Source organism: Chaetura pelagica, unplaced genomic scaffold (genome assembly GCF_000747805.2).
Source record: "Chaetura pelagica isolate M959 unplaced genomic scaffold, ChaPel_1.0 scaffold408, whole genome shotgun sequence".
Taxonomy (NCBI): Eukaryota; Metazoa; Chordata; class Aves; order Apodiformes; family Apodidae; genus Chaetura; species Chaetura pelagica.
In genome coordinates this window covers 17612-40084 of record NW_009954229.1, presented here as the reverse complement: position 1 = coordinate 40084, position 22473 = coordinate 17612, and the positions used below count along the sequence as shown (strand labels likewise).

The following is a 22473-nucleotide window of genomic DNA, read 5'->3' as shown; positions in this document are numbered from 1 at the left end:
GGCGTCAGGAGGCGGAGGCCGAGCGGGGCAGGAAGGGCCCGGTAAGGCCGGCCCAGCGCAGCCATGGCCTCCTCCTCCTCCTTTTCCAAACCGCTGTCCCGCTTCTGGGAGTGGGGCAAGACCATCGTGTGCGTGGGGCGGAACTACGCGGGGCACGCCAGGGAGCTGGGCAGCGCCCTGCCCGCACAGCCCCTCTTCTTCCTCAAGCCTTCCTCGGCCTACGTGCGGGAGGGCTCGCCCGTCCTGCGGCCCTACTACTGCCGCGACCTGCAGCACGAGGTGGAGCTGGGGGTGGTGCTGGGGAGCCGGGCCCGGGCCGTGCCCAGGGACGCGGCCATGGGGCACGTCGCTGGTTATGCCCTCTGCCTCGACATGACGGCCCGGGATGCTCAGAGGGAGTGCCAAGAGAAAGGGCTGCCCTGGACCTTGGCCAAAGCCTTCAGGTCGTCCTGCCCTGTCAGTGATTTCGTGCCCAAGGAGAAGATCCCGGACCCTCACAAGCTGAAGATCTGGCTCAAGGTGAATGGGGAGATGAGGCAGGAAGGGGATACGTCGTGCATGATCTTCTCCATCCCTTACCTGATCAGCTACATCAGCGAAATAGTCACCCTGGAGGAAGGGGACTTGATTCTGACAGGGACCCCTGAAGGAGTCGGGTCTGTGCAGGCCAATGATGAGATAGAGGCTGGGATAAGTGACATCCTCTCCATGAAGTTCAAGGTGGCCCAGCAAACACGAGGATCCTAACTGGGAGGTGGGCCAGGACCTGGGAGGAGGCTCTTCTGGGAACATCTGGTGAGGAAAGACATACACAAGCTGTACATTAAACACTGACATGGCCCACGTGTCTAGCGGACTGTCACACATCAAAGACATGAAACCCATGAGCTCAGAAGGCATTTGATTAATCCAGCCCTCATTCCAAGGGTCCTTACCTTTCCTCTGAGGCTGTGAACCTGGAGTCCAACCCACCTGGAGGCAGAGGGTTAATATCCAAACTGTACCTTGGAACTGTTGATGGAGACACCGTGCTGGACAGCTGGGGAGGGGAGCTGGGCTGTCACTTTGGGTGCTCTTCTGGTCTGCTGATTCTTTGAGCTGTGTCAGTGTGTTGCCTTAAAATCAAAATGAAAGCATTAAAACGGTGGTGTAGGAGCTCACCCAAGCTCTGTACAATGAAAGATGAATGTGTAACACTAAGGCAAGAGTTACAGAAAAGAGTTCAGAAAGAATTCCTCTCCTTGGGGTATTATACAATAAAAAGATGTTTTCTTTGTTGATTAGTTTCACGATTCCTCTGTGCATTTTTCACATGTACAAGTTAAACCAGGATTGCTGTCCCTCCCACGCCAAGGGCTGTGATGCAGCAGGAAGTGTGCCAGATGCTTGACAGAGCAGTATTTTTTTTCCTAAACTCAGTTTTAAATAGGCTTCTAAAAGTAAAATAAAAGATCAAGAATAAAGAAGCTCATTGGTAAAAATCACCAGTAAACCTGTCTTTACTTGTACTGATTTAAATACATTTTTAATAAAAATCTAACTGCAGCAATTGCCATCACTTAATGCAGAGCAACAGTTGGAGTTTTAAACTCTTTCCAGCTGTTAAAAAGTCATGCTGTGTCACTTTTCCCGTTTCCAACTCCAGCTGATCTAACACTCTCTCTCAGTTTGCATGACAGCAAGATCTCTTTTCAATTCAATTAGTGACAAAGTTGTAAAATATAATTAAAAAACCCCTTCCTGCCCGACATCAAAACTTAGCATTTTCAAAGGTTGCAGAGAGCTGAATAATTTCTAACAAAAACAGATGTTTTGGGTCTTTTTTCACATACGTGCATGCAACAAAGTTAAATGCTTCCAGTTACTGGACCCAGATCTTACTGGCCACTTCATTTTATTAGTGTGTTTGGAGAGCTGTGCAGAGAAAATTACAAAGACAAGCACCTCTGTGAAAGGGCAGAGTGATCCAGGAACGTGCAAATCACATGGTGAAAAGAAAACAAGACATGTTGCAGAAGAAAGAGAGGTGTTTTTCTACCCACTTGCTCCTCCAGCTGCGTGCATCTGCAGCACACACTGCACACCTGCACAGCACCTGCCCCGGGCACCTCCTGCCGAGAGACATTTCACTGCACTGTGTTTTGATTCAAGTCAAAGCCTTAAAGCACACCTGAAAGTTCTTGGTATGATGAAGCCTAAATGCTGTGGAGATAAGTCAGAGGTCGTCTAAAGGAAGGCTGAGGCCAACTGAAACAAACATTCAGCCATGAGATCTGAACAGAACCAACCCCCAGCTCATAGGAGTCGGAAAGCTCCTTGGTTTCAGCCCGTCCCTGTCCGCAGGGAGCCAGGTGCTGAATCTGCTGCAGCACCATGGTCTGGGCCAAGCAGAGAAGTCAGGGCAGCAGAGCTGGGCCCAGCAGGGAAGTTAGGGCCAGCAATGCTGAAAGAGGAAGGATTAAATTCACTGCTTCCATTTCTCTGTGCCTGTCAAACATTCCCATCTACGGCAACAGCAGCAGTGGCCCGTTTGAAGTGTGCTCCTCAGCACTGTGCCTGGGTTCTGAGCTGTGGTTAAAAGGAGAGGAAATCCTTCAGAATATTAACTACCAGAGCAGGAAAGTGATGGAGTGGTTTGTTGGTGCAGCAGGGGAGATGCAGGGACCCAACACTGGCAACGTTTTTTAGGGCACTCACTTGTTCCCACTCACATGAAGAGGAGGATGCAATCTTGGTGGTTTGCATGTCAGGGCACTGCTTCTGTAGTGGTTTTCTCTCTGCCACATTGCTGTGAGGGGTAGTTAGGACACTGGGGTGATCAGGGCTCCTCAGGGTATTCCAGCCTGACAAATACTTTGCAGGAGAGGGGCCATGGTGCCTCCCCACCAACTCCTGATACGCTCAGAAGCTGAGGGCTTCTGAGTATGGATGTAGCAAATACAGCAGCTGCAGGGGAAGCTAAGGACAGAAACAGATTAAAAACATGGAGAAAATACCTGGAGAAAAGGAAAATACACATACCTGGGTTCTCTATGTTCAGCCAAGAACAACTGTTTGGGTGAAGAGTCCTTTCTTCTCTGCTACTCACAGTCTTAGCTTGATTGTTTGTTTGTCAGAGGTCCCTGGTAATTGATGGCTCCCTTCTTGTACTACTTAGTCTGCCCTGGAGAACAGCAGCCTTGCAAACCTGGTGGCTGTTTCCAAGCCCCTGCAGTTGCCAAAAGTTCTGTGTTTGGACTCACCAACATGCACCCCAAACCCAGGCAGTGTTTCAAAGTCAGTCTTTATTTTTTGAACACAAAAGTAGCAAGGCAGTTAAAAACACAGAAGCTCAACAGATCTGTCTTGCACTACTTATTCTTTCTGATATTTTTAAAAATATATTCTAAATTGAGTGAAGAAAGTTTCCATCCCCTTGTAAGGGGTTGAATTCCACAGAACTGACTTAAGCTGAGGCCCTCATACACTTTTTAAAAAGTACAATCAGCTCAAAAAGATAAACACAGAAGCCCACTTACAGGGATTAGGGATGCATATTCCTTCTTTATCATCAGAACATCATCAGCAAAAATACAACAACATTCTACCTCTAATAACACAGTGAAGAAAGTCTTTTTCCTAGCTGGTATTAATAGTTAATTAATAGTTCTTAATAGTGTAATGTCTTCTTTCCTGCCTCTTTCCCCAACAAGCTCTGGCTGGCCTCTATGGGGTCTGCCGGTTTACATGAAAGAACATTCACTTTCAGTCCATTTCTCCAGCTGGGTGATGAAGTGACCTGCAAAAATAAAGAAGGGTCTTTGTTTTCACTGCTGTATGGCACTTTGAAACACGTCATTTTCAAATACCACACAGCAGGTTTAATGTTTTACATTGTTTCATGCATGAGTACACACATTTTATGCCATATACCTGTCACTATTGAAGTAAAACACTTGCATTTTTTCCTGGAAACAGGGGCAGAGAGTGGGGAAGTAAGAAGAGTTTTGCTAAGCAGGGCAAGTTTGAAAAAAAGGAGTCAGTTTAGGGCTGTCCTAAAACAGGCAGTTCTATGAAAAAGGAATCCAGTCCACATGCATGCAATTAAAGTAAAAGATTTTGCAAATAATAGCAGATATTTTAAAAATTGGTCCAGCTGTGTGAATCTAGTACTGGTTTTGCTTTAAGGAGAATTGCAGATCTTAGATCTACCTAATCAGACTATTTCAAAAAAATACAGGTAATAGAGAAATATACTTTGGTAACCCCATATACCACACAATCTGTTACATATAGTGACTGCATCTTATTCTTGCCAAAAGCTGCTCTTAACTTATTCATTCTAAACCTACAGCCAAGTCAGTGACTAAGTAAATCACATGTATGTGTTTTTGAACTACCATCTCCTTAATCAGTTTTGGCCAAGAGCAGTTTGTGTCTCTCATAGTTTGCCCAAAAGATCTGATCCTTCAGGGACACCCTGTGTACTTGGAATAGTCAGAATACATAGAAAAACTAATCCTAATTTTTCAAAGTTCAGCAGAATTGACGTGGGATTTTTCAGTGTTAGATACACTACTGACTGGGAAACAGCCCCTGGTTAAATGAGCATTAAATACTCACTTTAAAATAAATCTTGCTTCGTTCCAAAAGAAGCTGCCATTTCAATGCAGTCATCTTGTCTTCTGTTAGAGTGAGGAACTCACGGACCTGTTAATAACAGGACATCATAGAACACTTTTGCAGCATCCAGTTGTAACATCTCCACAACAAATTATAATGAAAAAGAACATCTTACACATCACACTTTTATACTTTTCTAAGCTGTATCTTTCTATTTTAACATATTTTTTTGGTGTGATAAATGTACCAAGACAGCCAGATTAAGCAGAGTAAATTGCAGGGTGTTTGAGAATCAAAGTTGGGGAATTCCAACCATGTTGTTTGACAAGCGTGAATGAATTAAGATGAAGCACCATTCTGAGCAGGATATTCACTCCTACAGGTAACACATTTCTTCTTATTAGCAGCTCCTGATTTCTAACTTTTGACTTGTTAAAAAGCCATCCGTGGATGTACATGTCCATATGTACACACACAACTTTATGTTGCCAGTGTGTACACACACAAGTATACAAAGAACATTTACATATATTTGTAATTTCCATCAGGCTTCACAGCAGATGAAATAAGAACAACCTAATTCATTTCTACTTACTGTGCAGCCTAATGTTTCCTCAGCTACACAGTCAGACAGGTAGCAAGAGTAAAGAGTGCCTGTGTGATCTGTGAGGTCAATGAGTATGTCAAAGCTTGCATAAGTTGACTTCGAACCTGGAGAGAGGTCACTGCAGAACGTGCAAGTGTTGGACACTTCATTCACTACAAATCGGCATATTGAACTGAAACATAAGAAGACAATTAATGCACAGATGCAATTCCTTTTGGCTGGAAGCTGATTCCTAGACTGAGACTTCCCAAGAGACTATTCCTCCTTAAAAATATTCTTTGTCTCCTAAACTCTTAAGTCTGACTGAGACAAAATGGTCTCTTTCTTCTTTTCTCCTCTAGCACCAGGAAGAGCAAGTCCTTCTTAAAGCCAACTCCTCCTTCCTACATCTGGAAGTCTACACTCCAGACATTCACATGACATCCTCCAGAGGAGTTTTATTTCTTGTCCGGAACTTGACTAAAACATTGTTCTATCTAATTTGTGTCAGAGGAAGGAGGACAAGCACTTTAAAATACAAATTTAAACCAGGCAGTTGCTTACCATCTGTTGCGAATAACTTTATGTGCATTATCATCGATGTCCAAGGTAGAAATGTAGCCATAAATAATGCCATAGACTGGTTCCAGTTTCCCATCACTCTGTGAAGCTTTTTCCTTCAGCTGCTCCACAGTATAAACATCAACTATAGTCTCCACTAAAAGTTTAAAAGACACGTTACATGTGCCTGAGAAAGAACGCAGAGGAGCAACAGCAAAAAAATAAAGGATCCTTAAAGTAATCAAAAGGATCCTTAAAGTAATAAAAATGATAGGATTTGATCTAAAGCACCAGAGAAGCCCAACACAGCTTCCTCTTAAAGTGGGCTTATCATCTGGGGACAAAAAAATGAAACAAAAGAGTCAAATCAGGAAAATATTGAATACTTAATCTTTGTATTCCCCCCCCAGATGAATTTTTTATGAAAACTTTCCATTTTTGTACTTACTTGAGAGACAAAGAACATGCCAAGCAGGCTGCAGGTGGGAATAGTCACCAGCCCTGGAGCTACAGCACTGACAATGTGAGGGACCAAATGTAAGCCAGGCTGCCCTAGCTTGGCATCTGTGATCACACAGTACCTTGCAACTTCAGCTGCACCCTGAAACCACTCTCTGCAGTTTAATAAAATCCAAGATTCTGAATCCATGCTTACAGTTAATGGAGTCTTTTGACTGCTCCTCCATTTTATCCTGCAAGGCCCCTGATTGTACACTCTCTTTTATGAAGCTGAGGAGAACATTTGCTTCTGCTGTTTCTTGAAAACGTATTTTAAAAAGTTATTAATATATGCAGCATGTAAAAATAACAGCATCATTATATTTTACAACTTTTTGGTCTGGCAGCAGCAACATGTCTCTTGGAATTAGCCAAGAGATGCTTTTCTCCCTTTTACTTTAACTGGCCCTATATGGAATTCTTGAAGACTGCTTAGATCAACTAAAATTTAAATAAAAAAATAAGGGGAAAGGGGTGGAAGTCACAAGCATTGGTCAGGATGTAGCAGACAAGAAGCAGGGAGCTTTCTCAGACAAGCAGGCAGAAGAAACCAGACCTCCAATGGTTTCAGTTCATGCATTCCAGTCTACAGCAAATCCTAACACCAGAGCAACACTTCAACAGCTCTTACCTGGATTGGTTGTAATGATGGTTTTTGATATCACTGTTGCAGTCATGCAATTCCTAAACTTGTCAAAATTTATTCTCACATCTGCTGCAAATATTACTGTGCACAAAAAAAACCCTCTTGTTAATGTAAGATAAGTATCACATTAAGAACTACTGTTAAAACATAAAAAAACCCAGACTATTTTACCTGTTTCTCGTGGGATCCAACTCTGTGCAAGCTGGATAGATTCATTATCCCAACTAAATTAAAAAAAGTTAATGTAGCAAAACACTTTTGAAACAGCACTCAAACTAAACTACTAAATAAAACAGTTATGATTCAACTGGTCAAAGGGGACACAACCCTTTTGTCACATGCCCAGCAAATGACATGCCATGTACATCCACAGGCATTCAGCCTGCAGCCAGCCAGGATGCTTTTTATATCCCATGCTAAACAGGATAAAATAAAGAGCTATTAGATTGTTTAAAATTATTAAATGCAGAATATACCTGGGAAAATACTGCGTGTCTTTTAGAGCTCTGACAAAATCAATTTCTAACTAAACCAAATCCCAGTTCCAGTCAGCTGAGGCTTTTCTGTGGGAACAGGCTGAGTGCTGACATCACCAGACCAGATGTTCAGCTGGATTCCCAACACTGCAGCCCTTGGAACTGGGGATGGGGAGACCAGAGTGAGGGCAATGGGATCCCTAAAATATGGTAATTTGAGGGTTAGGACCCTGGATAAATGTCATTCAGCTCCTCCTAAGTTTGGATGGCAAGAATACTGCCAAAGCACAGTTTTGCTCTGGTGGGTTTTTCCTTAACCCTTGGAAAAAGATTTCAGATATTTATTTCTCACCTAGCATTGCTCAGTCACCTCACTGATGGCCTCTGAACTATCTTCCCTACAGAGCTGTTGTCCAAGGATTTCCTGAATCTTTGCCTCTACCTATGGCTCCATGAAAGGGCAAAAGGCACAGCTGAGGGTGACCACAGTCACATCACCCAGAAGGGTATTTACAGCTCTGTACCAGCCAGACTATCTGAGGTGCTGCTGCTAATTCACATTGGTGGCAGCTCTAGGCTAGAACACTTCACTCTATAGATGTTTATTAGGGCTCATATGTGTCCACTGTGTTAAACATTACACTGAATGACAATCCCATCTAACTCCCACACGGCCAGCAATGCTATCTTGCTACTCCCCTATCTGGGGAGCAAAGATCATTTCAGCTAACAGACAGCAAGCCCAGGGCAACCAAACTCCCACATACCACTGCACCTAGATAAGCCACAAGTTTATTGAACAAACTATGGGCAAAATTTAAATGTTATTGTGTAAACCAATCACTATTTACGTGCAGAAATGGTACAGACATTGTCATGGCTGTGGACAGGATCAGTTTGAAAATATGGCCAAAGTAGTATCAAAATATTTCTGGGATGTTTTAAACATTTTAAAAATATTTCAGCCTATTTCCATTCCACTTGTTGATTCTGCTGGGCTTTTAAAATTAAGAACACTCCTCTTCCCCTCCCCAACGTGTAGATGAAATGTACTGCCTTTGCAACTGCTTTAAAATGCCATTTCCTGAATTAGTTCAAATTTCCACATTAAAAAACGTAACTATTTGGAACTAAGCTTCATTTTCCCATTATGAGCTAGCAGTCTGTCAGCAAGTCATAAAACTAGACAATACAGATGAGGTCACTCTAATGAATCTCTTTTTTAAGCTTTTTTTTTTTCCTCCCCATACATTGCTGCCTCATCACAGTTGCCACTAATGAATCTCTTTTTTAAGCTTTTTTTTTTTTCCTCCTCATACATTGCTGCCTCATCACAGTTGCCAAAGAACAATACATCTAAATTAAAAGATAACATTGTAACAGTATGTGTTGTAGTTCATTTCTTTACCTACTCTTGCCTTACTTTGTGTATTTTAGTGAATTTAAAAACATTTTACCATACTATTGGAAAAGACATCTCTGTTTCATCATACAGCTTTACTTCACACCTCTGACCTTTTCTTTTGTCTGATGTCATAAAATACTTTGGCTCCCCAACCTTTAAGAAAAAGAAGCAGTCACTTTGCTGCTGCTAAGAGCTTAGAACAATAAAAGTGATAGCACAGAACACACAAAAGTTAAAAAGGGTGGGGGAACAACAAAAAAAACACTGAAAAAAAAATAAACCAACCCATGTCTACCACTACAAGGTTAATGGTAATTTTACTTCAAGAGAAAAGGGTACATTTTATTTTATCAAAATTTGCATTTACAGATTTTCAAGTTATCTACTGCTTGTACATGCCTGGTTTCAAAAAGACAACTGATGTAGGACATTTCCATGCCCTTAATTTCCCCCCCATGTTGCTGATGAAAATCTCAAGGAGCTTGCATGGTTACTGTAATTCAGCTGAAGTGCCTGCCAGCCTGAGCAAACAACCCAACCCAGCAATTCCTGGCCACCACATGTCCCAAAATCCAGACCCACACTCAGGTCCATTAAGTTACTTCACTTACTGACATCACAGCTGCAAGCAGGTTGAGGATTCTGCCATCGAGGCTCTGGCCATTTGCAATGATATCCCCCAGGGAATAATAATCCTGAGGGTCCTTGACAGGCAGGTGCAACAGGGAGAGCAGCTTGGTGTCCATGTCATAACGTGAAGACCTTTTGACCACGGAATGATTTTCACTGAGCAATAATTTGTAGCAACTGGAGGGTAAGCACAACACAAATCACATCGATCAACATTTCACTCATTGATATATTAACAGTGTAAAATGTTAATTCAAGCCACATGATAAAATAACTGCTGATTTATTCCTCTTTTTCCCTAAAGATGTTTGAATTATTCTGTTCTAAAATTACTTTAAAATAGTTACATACTTCAAATTTACAAAAGACAATATCACACTTATTTAGAACTGAAATGCTAGCAATGTACAAGGCATCTCAGCCCTTATCCATCACTAAAAAGAAATTATGAGTTTACAAAAAGAAGGAAATTTATCCTGTTTAGTTACAAAGAGCCTTATTGGTTGATGACAAAATTCCAAAGACCATATCCTGATAAAAAGGTTCTCTTTTGAGATTATTTGACCAAACATGGTTGAACTCAGGGAGGAAGGTACAGCTACAGAAGATGACCAACCCCAAAGGCTTCTACCAATCAGCTGGCAGCTAAAGCAAGTGTCAACTTTGATCTCTCTGGAACCAGTCTAGGCTTCAACTTTACCTCGGAGTTATGGGATTGAATTTTTCTTCCCTTTCTGCTTCCTTTGTCTGAACTAAAGGATTTTCGATAATAACTAAAATAAAACATGAATAGGTGATGTTAGAAAACAGATTCTAGATGTGCATAAAGAGAGACAGCTTTTAAAAATGATCGTTTTCAAGGTTGATATGGAAAGGAAAAGATAGGTGCAATGACTACTGCTAAATGTTTTCACACTGAAAAACCTGTCTGTCTAGACAACTCACATTAGAGCCCACGTCCCACAGGAGTCCTGCAGACATTTAATGGGAACAAAATGACACCGAGTTCTTGTGTGTTTACTCTTCCTAATCACAAGTTTTATCCACACATTCTGGTCTAGTGACCATGGGCAGTATTTACTTAAAATAAAAGCTCATACCACAAATAAATACAAGATTTTTGTTCTGTTTTCATGAGCAATAATAGTAATATCTGTAACTAATGAAGACAAACCTCAAACTACGTCAGACAGTTTATTTTTCATACTTGGTAAGAACTGGATATCAGGTAAAAATTTAGGTTGATTAACTATAGGTAAGTTCTGGGTGGCTGCATTCAGTGGGTTTGTATCTAGTCTTTTTGTTGACATATTTACTGGGTTTTAATTTAAATCCTTGAAATTTTATTCCTTTCCTTTTTATACTTAACATAACTGAACAATTTGTTTCCAATTAGACTGTTTTCTGAGTCCTCAGAGAAAAATATAGCAAAACCACAAACACATAACACTGATTTACTGGAGAAAACACACAGTCTAACAGAACCATGTTAAGAATAAACTCCAACTTACCACAGTCACCAACTCTAAAGCCTTCTGAAAGTGGTCTAATATACTCTTCTCTGCCCCAAGAAGTTACATTTATAAAATAAGTCGGTGAATCACGGATGGTGAAACTGAAGGTGAACCTTTCAGATCCAATGTCTGCTAAAAGAAACAGCACTGTCACAGCTCATCACCACAGCTTGATTGCAATCTGGAATATATGTATAAAGACTACGATTTCGAGGCTCTCACAGATTTTGCCATGAATTGACTACCCGCAGTATGGGGAGTTCCACTAGAGGTCAGCAAGCTGTGCAGGAAACCTGTTGGTGTTGATGGGTGGGGATGGCTCGAGGTGGTACCTGCTCCATCCCACCCACTTACACACGTCTCCTCTCTTTGGGCTGCACCCTATAAACTTACAGACCTAATGCAAGAGGGATAAAATGACCCCATGACACTACTTTCAAGGCATGGACAAACCCAAGGTGGCACAAAGCCATGCCAGAAAGCAGTGTGCTCATAGCCCCAGCACAGCAGGAGAGCACTGCAGTGACACGCAGGGCTGCAGAGCACGGGCAGAGTCACTGTCCAGACCGAGCCAAGGGGCTCAGCTGACTCAAGTGCTTCCAGCTCTCTGGGGAGCTCATGCTCATCAGCAACACTACACTGCCTTTTCTCTTCCAGCCAATTACCAAAGTTTGCATGGATCATGCAGCATCATGCCATGTTATTTTAAACTTCTCAATGAGAACTGTGCAGTGATTCACACAGAGCAAGCACAGTCTGACTGCACATCCATGGAGGCATAAATATGAACCCCACATTTTCAGACTAGGCAGAATTGTTTCTGGTGACAACTTCCTCCTGAAATCCACCACTAGAGCAGCTCAGCACGATGACAATGCCAGCAGAAGAGCAGACCACTTCACACAGAGCTGGAACAGCTCCCCAGGGCTGGAGATGCTTCCTCACAGCACCCCTGGCATTTCCATGCTGTGGGCATGTTGTTCCAATTGCCAATTAATGCTCTAGTAACTATGTACTATTCCCATTTTCCCTTAGGATCAATAACATGAAGCTGGTGCAAATACTTGTTTCACTCCTCAATACATCACTTAACATCTGTTTTAAGAGAGAATGAACACGAAGGGGCAAGATGAATTCCAGCAGCAACTGTACAATAGTGGGTTCATATCAGCACCATCTTCAGACCCTGAAACACTTCCATGATGGAGTTTTTCTAAACAAATTCTAATCTATGAGATTTAGCCAAACTAATGATGCTCTTTCATCTTGGTTCTCAAATGCACCAAATAAATAAAAAAAAGTTTTGCACATTTTTATTTTATACATTTTACATTAAGTCTCTTTATCAGTTAAGTATCTATTTCAGTCACATATGCCAAATTATACCATGTAAGAAAACGAAGTAAAAACAGTTAAAAGGGACTGTACTTTTTCTGTCTGGAAAGCCTCTGACATCTGTTTTCCCAATAACCACACCGATCACATTCTAAAAAATAAAGAGATTATAGAATACAAGTATTAAACACAGATGTATTCAATGAATTAGATTTCATGGACTTGTACTCTACTGATGATAATAAACATATTTCTGACTGGTAATCACCTTAATCTATTTATTCCACAGTACCATATGAACAAAAGACTAAAACATAAACAGGCAATTTTACTTTAAGGAAAAGAATGACTAATAAAAATATTAAAAGAAATACATCTGTTTCTGCTTGTAGAGACAATGGGAGGACAGAGGTTCACCCAGAGCAGTCACAGTTTTGGCTGTCCTTCAGCAATCTCTCCTCAGGTAGGCAGCAATATTGTTGTTTCACGCTCTCTGCACAGGTCTCAGATCTCCTTAAATGCACCATGAAAAGTCTGGACAGGATTTATTTTCCAGTTAAGCATCCAAGGTTTCCCCTGCTGTCAGCACCGAGGTACACACACGTGTACAGCCACAGGGAGGAACATTTTTCTATCCTCATCTGAGTAACATGAATTTCTACAGGTGCCTCTTTCTTGCTGCCTCTCAACTGACTACAAAGGGAGCTCAGGCAATGAACTTTTTTGGCAATTCAAAAGAAAATCCATCTTATTCTGCTTTGCTAAACCTGTGTTTATTATGCATAAACACCCCAGTCTGAATCATCACACAAAACTGCTAGGAGCAAACACGCCTGAAAAGAAAGACTTTGAAATAAAATACAGATATTAATAATATATAGCTGTGTGGTGGGGTGTTTTTTTCAAAACAAAGGGTCCTGCCTTTGTGTGAGAGGAGAGTATGGCAGTGCTACTTTAGGATTTAAGAAGTAAGCAATGACAGCTGGAATGGTGACAAGGACTAGAAGGAGAGACTGACATCACAACACCATGAGGGTCCTGCAAACCATGTCACACCTCTCTCATTTCAGGGCTGCACTTCCTTGCAGTGCTGCCTCATTTTCCCATTTCAGCAGGGAAACCCCAGCAGCCAGCTAGCCAGGGACAGGGTAACAATTTAATTACCCCCCAGGCCGAATGTTGCCCCTATTCACAAGGCAATGCAACCTGGCTTCACTGCGACAACATTGACATGTGCTCAGAAATGAGACCTTGTATTCCCAGCTTGCTTTAAATCACTAGATGGAGCAAGGTAACTGCCTTATCCTGCAGTGACTCACACAGTGAGCTCCTTGCAAGGAGGGATCTGCACCACAGTGTAATGTCCTAGCCCTCCCAGTCTTTCTAACAGAATACTTTCCATCTGTCCACAACATGTAGTGATTTAGGTTAGTATTGTATTATTCTCTGTTTAGCTTTGTTTCTTTAAAAAACCAAACAAACAAAAAAAACCAAACAACGAAAACCAACCAATCAACCCCAAACGTTTCCTTTCAGTCAGAGGGCAACATGCACTTTATCTCACCACCAATCAAAAGAACTGACATTCGGGATGACTCTTCACATGGATTAAGCTAATGTAAATCTGCAGCTCCCCAAAAAAGTATCTCCCCTCTCCCTGATGCAAATACATTCACCCCTCTTGCATTTGCTCTAAGCCTGCACAGCAAGCTGGTAGAAGGAAGTGATCTGGCTGGAAACTATTGGGGGGGAAAGGTGGGAAGGAGAGAAAAAGGGCAGAAAAGCCTCCAAAGATCATTTCCCTGATTAGTTTATTGTGCAACTACACAAGCAAGTAGTTTCACCAGAAGAGGAGGAGCAGGTCATGGCTGTACTGAAGCAGGGGGCTGTGCTGCCTTCTTTGGCAGAGCGTTGCTTAAGGCTGCTCAACCAGATGATGAGAACACAGCATCAACATCCTGCCAGTTTCTCACACTTTGATCTATTTCTCTTGCCAAAAATAAACTGCCAAGTAAAAAAAAATAAAAAATAAAATTACTTTGAATGATGTGTGCTCAACTTTTAAAATCCTAAACACACATTGATCATTCTATCATGACACACTAGTGGCTTTTTTTATATTTATTTTTTTTTCTTTACTAGATATTGCTAATTGCAATATTCAAAATTAGTTTTATTTGTAAAATTAATGCTTTTACCTGAGTTGGTGGGTCACTGTATTTGGAAGTAACTGTGAATGACAGATTAAAGTAGCTTTGCTGGAGGCCAGGAGTTTATCAAAAGATGGAGAGAACACAATACTGCTGTGAGGGCACATAAAACCCCCTCCCCTAGTTCACCCCTTTTCTTTGATTCCTCTTCCATTTGTTTAAAATATTTTTTTTTTAAAAGGCTCAATTGTACCCCTCCCAAATAAAAAGCTGTGGGAACAGGAAAACTCCTTGTCTTCACCCTCTTCACAAGCACCAGGACTTCCACAGGGCAGGGAGCTCTGTAGATGTGCATCTGATTGAAGCCACACGGAGGGACCGGGCTGTAGCACCACAGCTGGCAGAGCAGGCACGGGAGGTGCTGCCTCGGGTTTGTTTTCCTGGCTCCAGCTCCCAGCAGCTCTGAGCACTCAGAGACACTCCATTGCTGGTGAGCTACACAGTGAAGGGCAGGGGATGCTGCCACAGGGAATAGTTCAGCCTTCTCCCTCCCATATTAAAACAACATCTATGGGGAGCAAGGAATGAAAACCTGTGCCCCTCCATATTTTCTGTTTCTCCTTCAACCACCTAAAACCCAGCAGAGAAAAATCCTGAGTCTTACAGCACACTCCCCTGTTTAGCTCTTGCTCCACTGGTGGTAATCATTCATATCAGGATAAAAAAAAATAATAATACTCAAACATCTGTGTGAATCTACCCACTACAAAGCTTTCCTGTTAGTTACGTTTACTTTTCAGCCCATCCTAATCTCCTGTACTCCCACAAGCAAAATTCTCTGCTCCTTATAAACTGACAACCACAAAAACCTGCCTTTTGTTCTAAAGAAACAGAAACAATCCTATCTGACATGTAACTGTGAGATTTTTATCCAGGTAAAACACCCTACCATTCAACAAGAGCTTTGTTTGAGTAATTCAGGACTATGTTATTTAGCTCAGAGGAACTGAGCACACAAAACTGCAGGATTGGGCCCTCAGTTCATAGCTTGCAGTGAAAGACTATTGTAAGTTACAGATGGATTGTGACCACATAATGCTGACTCTGTACATGTCTTTACTAATTCAACTTCCATTTAAAACCTCACAAAGAAGCCTCTGATACTTTCAGACATTCAATTGTCCAGTCAATATCTATAGTTGTGGTATCCACCTTCCATGGACAGCAACAGCATCAATTTTCATTTTGCTGGTTTAGACACAAAGAAGGGAAGGTACTTTATATCTAACAATTATACTAATGAAGTTAGTTTCTAAATACACATCAATTACATAATTTTGCAGTAATATAATACAGTCATATACAATTTCATTTGAGAACAAAAGTACTATGTCTATGAGACTTACAGGACGAGCAAGATTTGGATGCAGATCTGAAAGTGCAACAAAGTCCTGGGTTGAACTAGAATAAGCCATTCTTTATCTGTAACTTGAGAAAACTAATTTAGGTTTTTTAAAAAATCTAAACAAATCACTTAAAACTATTCCTCGTGAGAATAAGAAGTTATTTTTTAACACAAATGTTTTGACCTAAATAGCATCCATCTTCAATAAAGAAACATTTCAAGCCATCTGAAGTAGACAATCCTTTATTGTTTGAAGCTGGTGATGCAACTTATGAATTTTACTTTAACTACTCTACCTGTGCTTCTCAATTGAGTTCTGTGATTTTTATTTATTTATTCAGCATTAAATGGCTCCATCAGCATCAGCCTATGAAAAATATTTACCCTCCCTCTCCAGTCTGGGAAGTCCAACTGAATTTAATGAGGCAGTTGATTTATAAAAGGCCATTTACATGAGAGGAAAGAAGAGTGTTGTGTTGCAAACCACCTTAATTGAGGTTTTGGACTAAATATTAAACTATGTTAAAATGCAAGTTCATTCCTTCCTCAAATGTAGAAAAGTTTTGAAGTTATTAAAAAAAAAACCCAAAACCAACTTAAGAAAATCAGCTCTTTTCAGGCTGCCAACATAGCATTATGGCCCATCCCTGAGAGCTACTGTGCATTCAGGTCTCCTCTTGATGCCAAAGTTGGGCCATGGGTGCTTTGTTAGCCTGTCTGAAAGCCTCTTATTATTTCAGAAGTACCCTCAGAGACATTATTGATATTTAGCAAATAGCTGTCAGATTATTATATTTTTTTTGTAAAAGGGACCATCAAGTTGTCCAAATCTTAATAACCTTTCATATGAGAGAACTGCTGACATTTTTTAGAGGATGCCTGTTCAAGCTTTATAACAAAAGTCCTGAAAGGCTTTTGCAATCTTTATACCTGGCACCTTGTGTGAGAATTGTTAACCACTTCACTGGGTATTAGTGTAATGATCTGTTGAACACACTAGAAAATAAATAGCCTACACATCAAAAAATGTGAGGAGTTACCTGAGTACAAACAGTCATCTCTCTAACAGAGCATTTTGAACTAAATTCTCACAGAAAGATAACCCAAATTTGCTTTACAAAAGCTACTGAACAGTGAGGCCATCAAACCTATTTCCCATCTCATTATATGGAAGAATTAGTGTTCCCTTACTTAGGAAAGTCACCTCAGCTGTCCCTCCAAGGCACGCTCATATTGTTGCCTCAAAAGAAGTTAAATATTACTAAATGACATACCTCTCACCACAGCTGAATCAGGTCAAAGCAAACAGCACTGGAAGCACAGGTATCAAAGGCAGATCAGAGAGGCAATGTAGGATTTACAGGGCAACAGGCTGTGCAGGGGAAGCTGCAGCCACCAACTGCAGCCTTACTTACCCCTCACAGGCAGCACCTCAGCTCCTGGGCACGGCTGAGGGAACTTCCAGCACCACTCAGGATACAACCTTCTTCTGAGAGAAAGGACAAGGTGGAAAACACAAATAAATAAAAGCATGAAGACTCTGGCACCACCACTCCCATCCCAAAGTGGTGTCAAGCACCACACCAGCTTGCACTCCTGAAGCCAGGGCAGGCTCTTCACCACCAAGATGTTTCTTGCACAGGCCCATCATCATAGAATCATAGGATTCCAGACAGGTTTGGGTTGGAAGGGACCTTCAAGATCACCTAGATCCAACCCCCCTGCATGGGCAGGGACACCTCCCACCAGCCCAGGTTGCTCCAAGCCCCATCCAACCTGCCCTTCAACACCCCCAGGGATGGGGCAGCCACAGCTTCCCTGGGCAGCCTGGGTGTCCCACCACCCTCACAGGAATTAATTTCTTCCTAATCTCTCAAGTAAACCTCTCCATTTCCAGTTTAAATCCAGTTACCCCTTGTCCTATCACTACAGGGATTCCCTTTCTCTGCCCAGCCCACGGCAGCCACCCCGGGCTGAGCAGGCAGGAGCTCTGAGCAGGCAGGAGCTCTGAGCAGAGCCCCAGCAGGGACAGAGCTCAGGGCAGACACAGACCAGACAGGAAGGAGCACCTGGAGAGGGAGGCGTGAGGCGCAAAATGGCGGGAAAGCGGCCGGGCGGCCTGTCCGCCAGGGCCCCGCGGCACAGAGAACGACCAAACCAAAACAAAACACATAAACACCACACAACCAGAGCTCTGGGGCTTTCAGGCACCTGAGGAAGGGCTCTCAGCCCAGCAGGGTCAGCTCAGAGCATGGCGGCAGCCGCTCCAAAAACCCGGCACGTCTGCCTCAGGTCTGGAGCTGAGGGGGCGTAGGATGTGACAGATTTTCAGCTGTGTCATAGAAGAAATGAAAGATCCTGTCATACAGAGTCAACACAGGCACCGAAGCTCAGGTTTTTGGGGCTCCTCCCATCTGTGGGGCTTTACCCACGTCCCCCACCGTTCCTGCCCTTGCTTCATCCCACATACGTGAGGCTTCCTGGGTAGGAGGTTAATTTGAGCCACCCTATTGCATCATTTGCTTGCTCCAGTAACAAAATCCTTTGTGTTTTCCTTGCAGTGCTATTCCACAGCATGCCCTGGATGTTTGTTTTTTCCTTTAAAAATGCACTGAGCAGGATCTCCAGCAGGTCCCAAGTCCCTGAACTTCACAAAACCAACAAAGCACCAGCCCAGGAGCCTAAAGTGGGGCTTGTTCTGCAACACTTATAAAATGCACAACACACCAGCAAGAAAAAGCAAGTTTGAGAAAGCTTTGGGTGAACCATCCCTTTGTTCTTTAATTTTTTTGCAGCAGCTCTAAGGAGAAAAAAAATAAAAAAATAGCATCCTTTATAAGTGAATTAAAATTTATGGTTTAAAATATTATTTGTATTGATTGACACAGCACTTCTGGGTTTTCAGGCCCTGCAGAAGGCTGGAGTGGGCCATTTTGTCCATTTATATTGCCTATAAAATAGTTCTTTATAAAATCAATACTCTTCACTTCTGGATCATAAAAAATTTTACTCCTGACGAGTAATTTTATGACCTCAAGGTCAAAGTTTTATTGAAGTTTTAGCGTAGCCTGACAAATTCTGTGTTGACTCTGTATTACAGGATCTTTCATTTCTTCAATTAAACAGCTGAAAATGGATACCACCTGTGCTCTCATATTTATTGTGTCACTAAAGTCCATGATAATTACACCGTGCTGATGACAAATGGCATGCCAGAGAACTGACAGCCCGCGTGGGTTGCTTTTTAAGTCACTTTTTATACAGTATGATCCATGGATCTAACTTTGCTCCATAGGTTGGAAGTGTCCAGTAAAGAGGTGGGTTTTTTGTTAGTTTTGTTGTTTTAATTATTTCAAGCTAATGAACAAGCCAGAAGATAACAAGGATGGTGATGGGATCCTAATCAAATGGGAGGGAAGAGTTTTACACTAGCTGGAAAATGCTGATTAAGGGAGAGGTTTCATTCTTACCACTGTTAACTGCAAGGTTAACAAGGAAAAAAAGACAAAAAACAAAAAAACAACCTGAAATGAGATCTGCAGGGTCTACATGGCTGCAGGGAGTGATAAAAGCAGGATCACAGCCCACAAGCTTGCAGGTATTGAGCTTGTCTGGTATCTCAGCAAGGTTTTGGAGGGACATGAGCCCCTGCTGAGCCAAGCTGGGCTCCTGCACTGCTGCCCACTGTGGTCACCACTGGTGTTAGGTTTTGTCCAGGCTGAGCTACTTTTCTCCCACAGGCACAAAGGGCAGGTGAAACCTGATGCTGTCAGTGTCCCCAGCCCAGGTCCACAGGCTTTGTTTCATTTCAAAGCCACCAGAACAAGGATGCTGTTGTGCCCCTCTCCTTGGCGTCCCCAAAGCCTCAGCAGACGTCTAATGATCGAGTGGCTTTGCTTTGTGGTTTAGTTCCACTCCCATTTTCAATGCACCTACGTTTTGAAGAAAAAAATTTTTAAAACCCACCAAAAAACAACAAAACCAAAGCAAACCTGCTTTTTACTTGTCCGTGATAGCTCCTGCCAGGAAGATGTTATCAGGGCTGTCATGAAGGGGTGCACCAACCTGGCCACAAAGGCAGCAGATGTGAGACCAGAGTTACCTCCCTGGAAGATGGGATTAGATTCTGAATTTCTGACTTGCAGACACTGAGATGAGAACCCATTCACTTTCTGTACCAGTCTCACGGTGATGCTGTGACTTCTGCCCTTCATCCAGCACATGGCACAACGGGGACAGGCAGCACTTCAGGCTCCTGGAGGTTCCTGTAAACATATAACATCTTGATTGGTGCTTACAGCAAACAAACCTCTAACCTGAATGCCTCCTGCTCATTTACAATGTCAGCTGATGCTCCAAGTTTGGAATTCCTAATACAAACACTGAGTAGAGCCTGCAAAAACAAGTTACTCAGCTTGTACTCAGCTTCACTCCAGCTTTCCTCCTCAATTGACCTCAGAACAGTCTTTGAAAGAAATCAGCATTGTTATCTCCCTTGACAGCTGGAAAAACAGAAGCAAGAGAAAGACCAGCAGCAGTTTCCTGAGAGCCGTGCACCACACAAGGACCTGCTTCCCTCTCCAGTCCCTGCAGGAGGGCAACAATATCAACTCAGTATTTTTCTCATCTAGTACTTAATCCCTGAGAGCTCTGAGTGATGTTAACTCTCCAGCACTTCAGCAGCACTTAATACTCTGCCAGATTCAGTCTGTGATTAGCAAACTGCAAATTGCATGGTCCTTGCTAATTAGGCCTTCTTGAATGGATTTATTTAAATTACACTCATTGGCATGGTCAAGGAGTGCAAATGCCAGTTTGTAATTCACTTGGCAATTTGTTACATGGGGATCAGTGCCGTTTGCATGCACGGGAAGCCAGTCCTGTGCAGCAAGAGAGGGGACATTTCTGAAATCCACTTGAAAAAGACCTTCAAAGACAGAGCAATATAAAAATATTTGCTCTCCGAGGTTGACACCCCTCACAGCATTCACTGAGCAGGCTCATTGAATATTTATACCTTCTTACAACAAAAAGAATCTGTAAAATGAAAAGGGCAGACCTGTAATTTTACGTAATTGGCCTGACTGAATACATTTAAAGCAGCAAATTATTGAAGGTATCCAGTGTTCAGGGGCTTGAGCTGATACCTGAACTGGCTGAGACTCAGGAGTGCTGATGGAGTAATGATGGACATCTTCAGCAGAAGTCATGCAGGTGCTGATGCAGCCAACAGGTGACCAGGGTGCTGAGGGACATTTCATCTAAATTTCTGCCTGTCACCCCAGTGAGTCCCTGTTCATCTCTCACTTTCCTCCGTGTCCTCCCTCCTGGTCCCCATCACAGGAGTCACCCCAGTGCTATTTCTGTGGGATTTCCTCACCGAGCAGCACCACGACCTCCTGCAGCACAGAAAAATAAAGCAACTCCGAGTTTGGTCTTTAACATGAACTGTGGCTGGTTCCTGCCTAACCTGTACTAATTCTGATGCCTTTGGTCCCAGGAAGACACCCAGCAGGAGCAGTGCTTGCGTGCCCACGGGCAGTTTGGGCACCAGATGTGGGTGTGAGCAAAAGGGGCAATGTGTCCAGGGCACGAGTGGGGCTGCCAACAGCTCTCTGCTTTCCTGAGGGCACCTTCTCTTCAGGAAAGCCCTGTTGCTGGCAAAGGATTAAAGAAAAAAAAGCCTTCTTTCAGGTGTAAAGCCATGTGGGACATGTAAGTTCTGCCCTTCCCAGCTGTCCAGGAAGGATGGTGTTTTGAAACGGCAGCTGCTCTGAAGACAACAAAGTCTCCCTGTTCTCTCTGATGAATTCACATGAAACTGCTTAAACCCAGACCCAGCCCTTCCCGTGGGCAGGGGGGGAATGGCATCTGCAGGGCCCAAACACAGCAAGCACGGCATTTCTGCAGCAGTTTGTGCTGGGGGAAGGCAGTGGCCTGGGTGCTCATTCATCAGCAAGCTCAGTTCTTAACTATTTCAACACTAATTAATCCCTTCTGCAACGTGGGCCCAAGGGTGGGGCAGGAACATCACGCAAGGCAGGCAAGTGAGAGGAGAGGGAGCTGTCAGCACCAGCCTGTGCACTGGGTTTCAGCAGAAAGGAAAGACCACAACTGAAATCTAAGACTTTCTGGATAGTCACTAAGGAGCTGGGAGATTTTCTGTGAATAGTTTGCAAATAAAAATACCCCAGAACTGTTCCTTCTGTCTCTTCAAGAGCAGAAAGGCAGGAGATGATGTCTATGTAGGAATTCACTGCTTGAAAACTCTGACACAGTTTTTATTCACTTCTTTCTCTGCACAGTGATACCCTACCTTGATTTATGAAGATTAGGCTTTGATTGCTCTAAGTTTTCAAAGCCCACGGCCTGCTTCTCAGCTTGCCTGAAACTAAGAGGTGGGAAATGCTTCTTTTTGGAGCACTATGAGTGGCATGAGTGCAGTCAGGTTACAGAGGGTAACTTCTGCACATTATTCAAAATAATTTAGGTGAGGTCAGTGGAATTACTTGGATTTTCATCACTTTCCTCAAGACCAGAATTTCCTCCTCCCTCCACGGTTCTATGAATATTTTTCAATAAAGCAGAATGAATTGAAAGAGACAACAATTAAAAATAGTTGTAGTGACAGCTCCCTGACACTGGGGAAGAAAGCTTTGGAATGG

At 42.7% G+C, this 22473-nt stretch overlaps 2 protein-coding genes across 2 annotated transcripts; one reads left to right on the top strand and one right to left on the bottom strand.

Moving 5' to 3' along the window:
• The first annotated feature begins 63 nt into the window (after window positions 1–63).
• On the top strand, window positions 64–747 carry FAHD1 (fumarylacetoacetate hydrolase domain containing 1). The gene has a single exon (XM_010003544.1). The coding sequence runs from the start codon at window positions 64–66 to the stop codon at window positions 745–747; it is 684 nt and encodes a 227-aa protein (XP_010001846.1).
• Window positions 748–3649: 2902 nt separating this feature from the next.
• Window positions 3650–15878, bottom strand: MEIOB (meiosis specific with OB domains). The gene is made up of 13 exons (XM_010003570.1): window positions 15810–15878; window positions 12347–12404; window positions 10916–11047; window positions 10105–10177; window positions 9386–9581; window positions 8827–8927; window positions 7065–7117; window positions 6879–6974; window positions 6405–6506; window positions 5753–5906; window positions 5198–5381; window positions 4603–4689; window positions 3650–3778 (listed from the first exon to the last, which is right to left on the bottom strand). Exons 1-13 carry the CDS (start codon window positions 15876–15878, stop codon window positions 3650–3652), a joined length of 1434 nt encoding a protein of 477 aa, XP_010001872.1.
• Window positions 15879–22473: the final 6595 nt, after the last annotated feature.

Bases quoted from the DNA above. Each gene is read 5' to 3' on its own strand.
- FAHD1 (XM_010003544.1), top strand. From the start codon at position 64: ATGGCCTCCTCCTCCTCCTTTTCCAAACCGCTGTCCCGCTTCTGGGAG.
- MEIOB (XM_010003570.1), bottom strand. From the start codon at position 15,878: ATGGCTTATTCTAGTTCAACCCAGGACTTTGTTGCACTTTCAGATCTG. The intron at 10,178-10,915 runs GTAAGTTGGAGT...GTTTTATTTTAG, and splicing joins CTTTAGAGTTGGTGACTGTG to TTATTATCGAAAATCCTTTA. The intron at 6,975-7,064 runs GTAAAATAGTCT...TTTTGTGCACAG, and splicing joins TTGGATCCCACGAGAAACAG to TAATATTTGCAGCAGATGTG.